Source organism: Oryctolagus cuniculus, chromosome 10 (genome assembly GCF_051225735.1).
Source record: "Oryctolagus cuniculus isolate XC-2025 breed Fujian yellow rabbit chromosome 10, ASM5122573v1, whole genome shotgun sequence".
In the NCBI taxonomy this organism is placed as follows: Eukaryota; Metazoa; Chordata; class Mammalia; order Lagomorpha; family Leporidae; genus Oryctolagus; species Oryctolagus cuniculus.
The window spans coordinates 110,903,818-110,915,962 of NC_142876.1; the positions used below are offsets into that span (position 1 = coordinate 110,903,818).

The 12,145-nt window shown below is 48.6% G+C and overlaps 1 protein-coding gene and 1 long non-coding RNA gene across 5 annotated transcripts in view; one reads left to right on the forward strand and one right to left on the reverse strand.

Annotated features, from left to right (window-relative positions):
• The window catches only part of LOC149124414 (uncharacterized), a 43,798-nt gene that overhangs the window by 14,747 nt on the left and 16,906 nt on the right, over window positions 1-12,145 (forward strand). The window lies entirely within an intron of this gene.
• The window catches only part of TXNRD3 (thioredoxin reductase 3), a 52,276-nt gene that overhangs the window by 11,591 nt on the left and 28,540 nt on the right, over window positions 1-12,145 (reverse strand). Inside the window, exons 11-14 of one of the 4 annotated variants that reach the window (XM_089305593.1) lie at window positions 11,469-11,545; window positions 10,754-10,910; window positions 5,806-5,913; window positions 780-2,403 (exon numbers count right to left, since the gene is read on the reverse strand). In XM_089305593.1, the coding sequence (XP_089161719.1) occupies window positions 2,158-2,403; window positions 5,806-5,913; window positions 10,754-10,910; window positions 11,469-11,545 (588 nt within the window). In that variant the 3' untranslated portion in view covers window positions 780-2,157. The other 3 variants (XM_089305594.1, XM_070050000.2, XM_017343706.4) reach the window with 3 other exon arrangements.

The window sequence follows — 12,145 nt, forward strand, 5'->3', positions numbered from 1 at the left end:
CGCTGACATGTGTCGCAGGCTCCAGCAGGTCTTCAGCGTGCTGCTGCGCACCTCTTGTCTGTGTCTCCGTCTGCGTCCTTCCTGTCCTCCCCATCTGCCACGGGACGAGCGTCTTTGACCCCTGGTAAAACACCAGCCTGGGAGACAATGGTGCAGCAGGTGGGGACGTTGGGGGTGGCTAGGTCATGAGGTGAGAGCCCTCAGGAATGCAGTCAGTGCCTTCATACGGGGACTCAGACCTGCCTTGCCCTTTTCACCGGGTGTAGACACACTGAGAAGATGGCCGTCTATAGAGCTGCAGTGGACCCTCACCAATGTCCCACACACCGTTCCCTTGAACGTCCCAGTCCCTGGAACTGTGGGAAATACATTTCCATCGCTTATGAGCCACCTAGTTACTGTGTTGTCAGAGCAGTCTGAACAGACTAACACACCACCCTTGAGTTTATTTTTAAAACTTTTCCTTCCCAAGTTTACAGACGCGATTCATTGTCCTCACCAGTGAATGCTGCTATCAAAACAGCGCAACCGGTCTGATTCTTCACCCACAGTGCTCAACTGGCCTTCTGGGCCTGGACTCCCGAGAATCAATAACTCGATCAGGGTATATTTGTGTCAATCAATCCACATCAATTTATCCTCGAATAGGGATGTTATTTCTTTTTTTTTTTTAACTTTTATTTAGCAAATATAAATTTCCCAAGTACAGCTTATGGATTACAATGGCTTCCCCCCCCATAACTTCCCTCCAGCCCGCAACCCTCCCAACTCCCGCTCCCTCTCCCATTCCATTTACATCAAGATTCATTTTCAATTATCTATATACAGAAGATCAATTTAGTATATATTAAGTAAATATTTCAACAGTTTGCACCCACACAGAACAAAAAGTGTAAAATACTGTCTGAGTACTAGTTATAGCATTAATTCACATTGTACAACACATTAAAGACAGAGATCCAAACGGGGAGTAAGTGCACAGTGACTCCTGTTGTTGACTTAACAAATTGACACTCTTGTTTATGGCGTCAGTAATCTCCCTAGGCTCTTGTAATGAGTTGCAAAGGCTATGGAAGCCTTTTGAGTTCACCAACTTTGATCTTATTTCGACAAGGTCATAGTCAAAGTGGAGGTTCTCTCCTCCCTTCAGAGAAAGGTACCTCCTTCTTTGATGACCCGTTCTTTCCACTGGGATCTCACTCGCGGAGATCTTTCATTTAGGTTTGGTTGTGTTTTTTTTCTTTCTTTTTTTTTTTTTTGCCAGAGTGTCTTGGCTTTCCATGCCTAAAATACTCTCATGGGCTCTTCAGCCGGATCCAAATGCCTTAAGGGCTGATTCTGAGGCCAGAGTGCTGTTTAGGACATCTGCCATTCTATGAGTCTGCTGTGTATCCCGCTTCCCATGTTGGATTGTTCTCTCCTTTTTAATTCTATCAGTTAGTATTTGCAGACACTAGTCTTGTTTATGTGATCCCTTTGACTCTTAGACCTATCAGGTATGATCAATTGTGAACTGAAACTGATCACTGGGACTAGTGAGATGGCATTGGTACATACCATCTTGATGGGATTGAATTGGAATCCCCTGGCACATTTCTAACTCTACGGTTTGGGGCAAATCAGTTTGAGCATGTTCCAAATTGTACATCTCCTCCCTCTCTTATTCCCACTCTTATATTAACAGAGGGGAAGTTATTTCAATCTTCATATTCAGTTCTGCATTATGGGGCTACGTTTCTTCTATTATATCTCAGAATTCTGCTTCTACACCAGCAAGTTCTCCACTGAGGAGTATGAATTATATTTATGTTGGATTATATGTGTACATATCCTCTTCCTTCTCTGGTGTTTTTCTTCCACATGAAGACATACTTACCTCAACCTGTTCCATGACATCACCTTTACACTCAGCTGGTGTGTCCTGAGACTCGGCGAGTTTGTTGGTTCAGTGATAACATGTTTCTGGTTCTCAATTTGTCCTTAACAGTCAGTGCCTGGGCACAGTTCTGCTGCTTCCTCCTTCCATGCAACAGGGGAAAAACCTGCATTGCTCCCCTCGGAAGAACTCCTGGCACCTTTCTCCCTCCCCTGTCTCTTCTCCCAAGTCGCAGCATCAGATACGAGACTGCAGTGTGCGTTTTCATCTGTCTCCTTTGGTCATTTCTCCCTGGTGTCACAGCTATGTGGATCAGAGTTGTTTTCACCTACCACAGCAGTCAGGAAGCAGAGGAAACCAGCAACACAGAGGCTGCGCCACGGGGAAGAATCTGTTGAGTGTCTGCAACAAACCGGGCAGACCGGGGCGGAGAACAGTGTGGCAAGCATGGTCGCCAGGAGTCGGGTGGTTACGCAGCAGGAACGCTCCAACGACAAATATCCTGCCCCGGCCACGCGGTAGGCACACTGGGAACCACGAAAGAGCTTTAAGCTATGACCCTGGATACTGTGTGCTGATGCACTGCAGTGGGTTACAGCGGAAGCAGACACCAGGAAGGCTATCCGACTGGTACTGACAAGAGACTGGAGGATCTGAACAGGACAGCGCGAGCAGAAATGAGGCAAGCAGACAGACAGGAGACACAGCTGAGGGACAACCGCCAGGGCTCCCTGCGACGGACTAACTGCCAGGGACAGGCAGGGCAAAGTCAGCATGAGGCTCGAGGACCCGTGGACACGGTTTGTGCTCTCGAGGAAACCAGGTCTCATCAGGAATTCACGGAAATCAGGCTAATACCTTGTTCCCAGATACCCGAAAATCCTAAATCCAGTCAAGCCACCAAGTCAAGCGCAGCCCTGCTCTGGCCCTCAGGAGTCTCTGCTGTTTTCGAAGCTGTACCCTGACACTATGCCCGCGCCACAGGCACTTCCGGACCTAATAAGAAACATTTGCACAAAACGCATTTTTGTATTTGCCAAAGGGATATTTTAAGGACATTATTCACCATATCACAATATCCCTTTCATAATACCGTGAAGAACTATCAGTTCTCCCTCTTTGTGTCACATAGCAGGAAGCTTAGAATTAAATTAAATTTTCATCTAAATCTCAAGGCAGGACCTTATGGCATGAATACTGTGAACCAACAAATTCACCTTTCTTCCACCATCATCTTAGATTTTTCTACCTTGATTCTCTCTTCACCTTGACTTCCTCACTTCAGAAACTACTGTATATAGGGGGCAGGTGCCGTGGCGTCGAGGGTGAAGCCACCACCTGTGGTGCTGGCATCCCATATGGGCGCCAGTTCGAGTTTCCACTGCTTCATTTCTGATCCAGCTCCTGAGAAATGTGCCTGCAATAGTGGAGGACGGCCAAGTGCTTGGGCCCCTGCACCCACGTGGGAGACCCAGATAAGTTCCTGGCTCCTGGCTTCGGCCCAGCCCAGCCCTGGCCATTGTAACTGTTAGGGAAATAAACCTGCTGATGGAAGACCTCTCTCTCTCTCTCTCTCTCTCTCTCTGTAACTCTTTCAAATAAATAAACATTTTTTTAAACAAAACTATTATTTATGTATCTTTGAGAGGCCTCCTCAAAACCTGTAACAGAAATTTTTAAAAATAATAATAAATGGGGCGGGCATTGTGGCGTAGTGGGTAAAGCTGCTGCTTGCTACACCAGCATCCCGTATGGCACCAGTTCAAGTCCTGGCTGCTCCGATTCTGATCCAGTTCCCTGATAATGTGCACAGGAAGGCAGCAGAGGATGGCCCAAATGTTTGGGCCCCTGCCACCCATGTGGGACACTCAGAAGAAACTCCTGGCTCCTGCTTTGGATCAGGTAGCTCTGGCTGTTGTGGCCATGTTGGGGGGTGAACAAGCAGATGGAAGACCTCTCTCTGTCTCTCCCTTTCTCTCTCAACTCTGCTTTTCAGATAAATAAATAAATCTTTTAAAAAGGATTAAAAGTGAACTCTTTAGTTCTATCAAAATGCGATAAATAAATTAATAGGTGGGTTAACATGTAACAAGTCTTAGGAAAAGGACTTCAATGGCCCAAGTGCTTGGGCCCTGCACCCCATGGGAGACCAGGAAAAGCACCTGGCTCCTGCCATCGGATCAGCGCAGCGCGCCGGCCGCGGCGGCCGTTGGAGGGTAAACCAACGGCGAAAGGAAGACCTTTCTCTCTGTCTCTCTTTCTCACTGTCCACTCTGCCTGTCAAAAAAAAAAAAAAAAGGAAAAGGACTTCAATGCCACTTGGAGACCTTCCTTCATAGAAAGCCCTTTATGTGGGGTCTGGCCTTACGCACATTCTTCCCCTCGTGTGCCTGCCTTTCCACCTGAACTTCTCATTAATCACACCACTTATTTTTTTTTAAGATTTATTTATTTATTTGAAAAGCAGTTAGGAGGGTGGTGGTGGGGTTTAGAGAAAGAGAGAGACAGAAAGAGAGAGAGAGAGAGAAAGATCTATCTTCCATCCACTGGTTCACTCCCCAAATGGCCACAATGGCCAGGACTGAGACAGGCCCAAGCTCTCTCTCTCTTCTTCTTCTTCTTTTTTTTTGACAGGCAGAGTTAGACAGTGAGAGAGAGAGACAGAGAGAAAGGTCTTCCTTCCATTGGTTCACCCCACAAATGGCTGCTACGGTCGGCAGGAGCCAGGTGCTTCCTCCTGGTCTCCCATGTGGGTGCAGGGGCCCAAGCACTTGGGCCATCCTCCACTGCCTTCCCAGGCCACAGCAGAGAGCTGGACTGGAAGAGGAGCAACTGGGACAGAATTGGTGCCCCCACCGGGACTAGAACCCTGTGTGCCGGCGCCGCAAGGTGGAGGATTAGCCTAGTGATCTGCAGCGCCAGCCAGGCCCAAGCTCTTGAGCCATCCTCTGCGGCCTTCCCGGGTACACTAGCAGGGAACTGGGTCAGAAGTAGAGCAGCTGGGACTTGACCAGCACCCATACAGGATGCTGGTGCTGCAGACGGCAGCTTTACCTGCTACACTGCAATACTGACCCCTCTTAAACATTTTAAAATGAGTGATAAATGTGCAATTATTACCAATAATTTTCTAAGACCCAAAAGAGATGGCTCATTATTATGAGAAGTTCATTGTAAGACTGATGAAATAATGCATTATAAAATGTAAATTTCAAAAACCATCTGAAATAACATTATAAAGTTTTAATCATACATTTTCCCAACAGCAGAATTGTAAATATGAATTTCAACAAGTCCTTAGGCCATTTAACTAAGGAATATCAATGCTGTGGTTTAAAGAAATTCCTAATAATAAATTAAATCATATAATGAAAATGCCTTCCAGGGACAGAACTGAGACTTCCATTCTCTTTTACTTAAAATATCAAGCATTAATAATCCTCCAACTCTTTACTTCCCCATCCTCTCCTACACTGGGATGGTGGACCAAAAAAAAAAAAAAAAAAAAAAAAACAAGACAAGAAAAGAAAAAAGCCAATCCAACTGCCTACCAAAATAAAACGCACAAGCACATTTTGAAGGTTAGGGTTGAATGAGGTTAGGGAGTGGGTTGTGGAAATAAAGAATCTGAACAGTCCACACAGGCAGACGTGCCGTACCCACCCTAAGCCCCACAACAGGGCAGTCTCCCGCAGCTGCAGTGATGTGACCGCCCCAGCTGCTGGCCTCAGCAACGCAGGTACAAGGACACCACCCCGACTTACTCTTTTTATTACTTTTCTGGAGAGCTGGAGTTTAAATTAATTTCTAATTCTCCCAAAACAAGATAAGCATTATAGTAACTTGCAAAATCACAAATAAAAAGTGACCGCCAAGACCAACAGTTGATTAAAAATTCTTAAAAAGGAAACAGTAAAACTCAATCTTACTTCTAGATTCTCTTTCATATATAATTCAGTGGCTTTCTCTTCCGATAATCCACAGCAACCATATTCCAGAGGAGTAAACACTGTTGTTGGAATGCTAAAATAATCACACTGGAAGATAAACAGATTACATACTTTCATTTTGTGATGCTTTTATTATTCAGTTAAAAAATCTATATTCCACGTATTTATAAAAGGAAAATAAGTGAGCCCAGTTCAGTATTAACTGATCCTGACAACATCAACAATGCCACAGAAGTTCTCAGTTACACCAAGGGAGGCGAGAGCCGAGCCCCTGACACCATACCCGGGCCCCTGCCCACAAGTGGGGAAGACCCTACCGGGGCCAGACCTTGACGTCTGCAAATCAGGAGGAAGAGGTGGCAGTGGGGCCGCCGAGCCGTCCCAAACACTCTCCCACGATGTTCTCCCGGTCCCCGTGGCTCTGGACTCTGCTCTCCTGGAACATCTCTGAGTCTGCTTGAATTGGTCCTTGGATTGTGCTACTGCCCTGGCAGCTGCACCTTGGCCCGTTCACAGTCTTTATGCCACTGAGAGGTGTTTAGGCAAGTAAGTGACTCTAAAGTGTTGGCCTGAGGGTCCCTGGCCATCGAGGGGAGATGGCACACTGCACCCTGGGAGCGAGGGTGAGTGTGGTCCTCTCCAGAGACCTGCATTTCCTAGCCCTTGTCGGACTGAGCCAGAGAACAGAACTGCAGGAGCACCGCGCGCTCCGAGCCAGGCAGCCGCCCTCCGTCAGCTCATCCATCCACTTGTGCCAAAGCAAGCGGCTGCAGGGGGCGCTGCTGCCCAAGAGCCCTGAAGGCTGCTGTGACAACGGAGACCTGAACTCCCCAGCTGAACACAGCAGTCCCAGCTCATCAGCACAGGAGCCAAGACCCTCAGCGGATGGCTGAACCCACCGGTAGTCCTGAACCCTATGTACACTGAGTTTTTCCTACATATCTATGATAAAGCTTAATTTACAAATTAGGCAGAATGAGAAGTCAGCAGCAATAACTAATAATAAATTGAACAACTGCAACAATATGCTGGAATAAGTTATGTGAATGTGGGCATTTCCTCTCAAACAAGGTCACTGGACATAAGCACCTTGCTGTACTTGAACCATCACAGCTTCTCTGCTGACTGACATGGCTACAGGTGACCAACGGCTGGGGATCTGACACAGCCTGGATGGGCTGGACAAGGGAACGATTCGTCCCCAGGTGGGACAGAGCAAGATGGCATGAGATTTCCTCCCACTACTCCGAAGAGCACGCCATTGAAAACTGATGAATTGTTTATTTCTGGAACTTTCCATTTAATATTTTCAAACAGTGGCTGACTGCAGGTAACTGAAACCACAGGAAGCAAAACCATGGCTCAGGGAGACCACTGTCCATTAGCGAAGACCCTGTGAAAACCATGTGCATACAGAGTGGCAACTGCCTGCCCCTCTTCAAAGGGTAACATTGCCCACAGCACTGTATGTCCCCCCAGGCCCTGCCAACAGCTACGAGTGACTGAATTGGGGAGACACCTAACCCCAAGAGAACCAGTACGTGCACTGGCCGGAAGTCTGGGGGATGGCAAAAATGGTGAGCTGAATCAGCCATACTTTTCCGTCTGCAGGAAAATGAACTCGAAGCAAAGAGAATTTTCCAGAGTTTTTTCAGGAGGCAGAAACATGCCTGCAGGGCTGTAGGTGAGACAGGCCACGTGACAGGCACATCTGTATAACACCTCCACCTGTGCAGCTGGGTGCCAGACCCTCCCCACGCTCTGACCACAGTAAGGCCAAGCGCCAGCATGGTTCTTATTCTAAGTCCCTGTGTGATGCCACCAATTAATCCTGATTACAATAATAAACTCCTTCAATTTGTCTAATGAGAGTGAGTTTCTCTTCTTTGTTACCCCAGAGAGAAACAACAGAAATCAGCACCAGGTATCCCTCATCCATGAGGGAGTTTGTGTGCAACACAGAGTAACTTCCCCATTAGCCTACCCTCTTCAACCTCATGCTCTGACACCACGTCAGGGCTGCCTACCCAGAAGCCTTGGGCAAGCTAAGCATTTCTTTTCGTTCTTGCCAGTGTGGTGGAGAGAATCACCTCCCGCGGGGACTGCCTCGGCACTCTCTGACATCTTGGGCCCTCAGGGTGCTGCTCACTGAGAATCCATTTACTGACCAGGAGTGGACCCCACGTGCCATGGCTGACAGGGAGGCCTCATGCTCAACGACGCCTTTGCTCCTGTTTCATGTCGATTAAGGAAATTCAACAGGAAGCTGCTCAACTTCCCCCCACACACCCCGTTTCTGCTAAAAATTCTTCTCCACATCTTAGACCATCTCCTGCACCTGAACTTGACTGCACACTACCCCGCCATCTGGCTTCCTCTCAGCCCTGTACCTTTAACGTTTTTCTTTGTCCTCTACATGTCTTACTCCATCTTCTAACCTCCCCTCGGCACGGCCACCATGATTAGCTTCTCAAAGCATCCGGCAACAGTGCTATCAACAGAGCCCAGAAATGCTATGTGCCTTGGGATGGGATAATTCTGCTTTGCCTGTGGAGCCATTGCTGCCTCCACACATAAATGCTGGCAGAGCCCCTCACACACCAGCCTCACGTGTCCACAAGGTCTTCATGCTGACCTTACCAAGCACCTGAGGGATGAAGTAAGCGGCCCACAACACTCCTTACAGAGCAGGCATGCCAAAAATACTCTACCAGACAGCATCATGTGAAAATAATCAGAGAAATTCGGACTGTGGGGGCTGGCACTGTGCCACAGCGGGTTAAGCCACTGCCTCTGACAAGGCCAGCATCCGGTATCGGAGCACCTGCCTGAGTCCCAGCTGATCCAGCTCTCCACTAACATGCCGGGAAATGCAGTGGGTAACGGTCCACTCAGCCTCTGTCACCCACATGGGAGACCTGGATGGATTTCTGGGCTCCTATTGGAGCCTGGCCCAGACTTGGCAACTGGGTGAGTAAACCGGTGGATGGAAGATTCCTTCTCCCTCTCCCTCTCTCTGTCTCTCTCTTCCTACCTCCCTCTCCAACTCTGCCTTCCAAATAAATCAACCAATCTGTGAAGAAAGAAACTTGGAACATGGGCCATTCTGCAAGAAAAGCAGTAGTGTGGCTTCGTCAACACATCAGTGTCAGGAAAAGCCAAAGGCAGGGGGAGGGACTTCATCAGCCTGTGACAGTCAAGAGTTACCAACTGTGTGAATCCAAACACACACACACTCCACGGGCAACCAAGGAAATCTGAACATCCCACCTCTCTCTGGAATCTATCGCCTGCCCGTCTGTCCTTCCTTCCTTCCTTCCTTCCTTCCTTCCTTCCTTCCTTTCTTTTTTAAAGACAGAGTTACAGAGAGAGTTAGAGACAGAGAGAGAGGTCTTCCATCTGCTGGTTCACACCCCAGATGGCTGCAGCAGCTGGAGTTGTGCCAATCTGAAGCCAGGAGCCAGGAGCTTCTTCCGGGTCTCCCACACGGGTGCAGGGGCCCAAGGACCTGGGCCATCTGCTACTACTTTCCCAGGCCATAGCAGAGAGCTGGATAGGAAGAGGAGCAGCCGGGATTAGAACCGGCACCCATATGGGATCCAGGGTTCTAGCCCGCTGCGCCACAGCGCCAGCCCCTCTGGAATCTCTCACACGGGGTTGCAGAGGTGAACATCCTGCTACTTAGGAGATACAGGACACAGCAGTGAAGGCAAAACGCAGGGATGTCTGCCACTTGAGCAACACCACCACCAAATATATATATATATATATATATATATATATATATATATATATATATATATATCTGCACTGGGCACCCACGTGTTCAGCAAAGAGTGAGCCAAGATGGTGACCGTCCCTCCCGGAGGGGCTGAGTGAAACGTGTGATACCTTCCCAACCCCGTGGTATGGCATGTTTCTGAATAAGCAGTTGGGGCAGGTGACATCTTGAACAGTTTCACACTAGAGAACGCCCTGCCAGTTCCTCATGGTGGCGTCTGAGAATTCTAACGTCTGGCACCAAATTCACTTTCCAGCCTGACTCACAACTTCCAATCACCAGCTGCTCCGCTTAGAGACACCCGCAGACGGTGTGCGCACTCTGTAGGGGACCCCTCTTCGTGTGGGACAGTGCATTCAGCATTCCTGGCTCCCACCTGCTGGCGCCAGGTGAGCCCCGCCCCAGGTGCCCCTCAGCGGCCCACTCCTCCACACGGCCACTGCACTCCTCAAAGAACAGAGCAGCACCTCCCGGGTTGCGAACTCCCACAAGGCTGCACAGAACCTCAGAACAAACCCACACTGCGGAGCTTGGGCCCTACCTGAGTTATCCACCCACAGGAGAAGTCCTTGGCTTCCTCAGCTCTGAATTACTCTTCCTACAAAACCCCTCCCAAATTCTTGATCAAAGAACATGAGAAGTGGAAGTCACGAGACCCATGCCACTGGCCTTGCAGGTGATGCACTTGACTGCCCAGGCTCACCTCACAGGGAGGCACTGAAGCCAGGCCTAGAATCGCGGTCCATGTTGAGAGCTCCTGCCACGCTGTTACAGTGCAACAGTCCACACCTGGAGCCGCTTCCCACGCCGTCAGTTAGAACTAAGTGTCCCTTCCTGGAGCCTAAAGCAATTTGCCTGCAACACTCCAGCACCCAAACATCTCTGAAGATCAGTCTGTGCCCGCCTACCTGGCTAAGATCTGGGGCTGCAACTGTGGCCCATCCTTTGTATATCACCCAATGCAACTTGCACACAGTAGGTGCTCAGAAACTATCGACTTAAAATCAGTTACTAGTAAGCCAACTGCAAATGTCAGCTCTGAGGAACTCTACTTGGAAAACAAGCACACGGGTCTGTCTTGTGCTGGTATTTTCCACTAGGGTTTTGATCAAGCTCTTACCTCAACAACAATCCCGACAATCTCACCTTTTCTGAGGACGCCCCGTGGAGCCTTCGCGCCAACAGCTTGCCTGCCTGGATGGCCACGGGAGTGAGCTCCGGTTTGCCTTCCAGCACGTCTCCGACGGCATAGACATAGGGCACGTTGGTCTGCTCCACGTCATTGACCGGTATTTTGCCATTCCTATTCATTTTTGAGGGAACACAAATACACTTACAAAAACAAATTACACTGCTGGGTGACGGAAATTACCCCCAACAGACTAACTGCCCAGAGAAAAGAGCTCCCTCTCAGAAATCATGCACCTTGGGTTGTCAACTGTCTAGAGTACCGACGGCTTCCCGTAGCAAGAGTTTCCGTGGCCCCGAAAGAAAAGCTCTGGGGAAACTGTGGCTTTCTGGATGCCTCGGATACCTCCAGAACCTTCTCCCAGTCACTCTGAGAGATCTGGGACTTTCTCCATGCTGGTCCAGATCAGAGAAGCTCACTTAAATCACAGAGAGCAGGCAAATCCATCTGCACAACCATTTTTGAAATCACTACTTAGTGCAGAAGCTCTTCAAGGCACATGGTAAGAGTTACTGATTGATGAATCAAGACGCTGATAACACAGAGGGAGCGCAGTACTTACTGTAAGATAAATGATCTTACATCTGAGTAAGTAAATGAGCGTTTCAGAGACAATGTGCGGCAGAGTTTTGCTCTGCGCGGCAGTCGGGCAACGATCCTGCACGTACTTACTTCTCGTTGATTCTCACTCCAATCTTCTCTAAGCCTATGTTCCTCGTACAGGAGTCGCGACCAATAGCTAACAGAACCTGTATTCAAAGAGATCAACACCAGAAATCACCCATATCAGGAATGAGAGAGGGCACGTCGTTATTTAGACATTCAAAGGGTAACTCACAAACAGCTCAGGTGAAGTGGATTTTCTGTAAGAGGCAATTTACTAAACTTAAACACAAGGACCTGAATAAGCCTATGCTACGGGCTGAACTGTGTCCCTGCAAAATTCATGCTGAGATCCTAACCCCAAGGACCTCAGAGTGTGACTGACTTGGAGTCAGGGCCTTTAGAGAGGTAGGAAAGGTAAAATATGGGCGGGCCCTTGTCTAACAGGACTGAGTGGTGTCCGACTTGGACACTGGCTCATTAGAGAGAGAAGACCACATGCAGACACAGAAGGCAGCCATCTGCAAGCCACGGAGAGAGGCCTCGAAAGACATCAGCCTGCCAGTGCCTTGATCCTGGGCTTCCGGCCTCCAGAACTGTAGGAAAACACATTTCTGTTGTTTAACTCCATCTGCAGTATTTCACTTTAGCAGCCTACTGAATGAATGCACCCTATATTCATTAAGAAACTGAACTCACAGTTTGTAAGCTTCCATTAGCTAAGTGCAGGCCCAGAGGGCTACGCT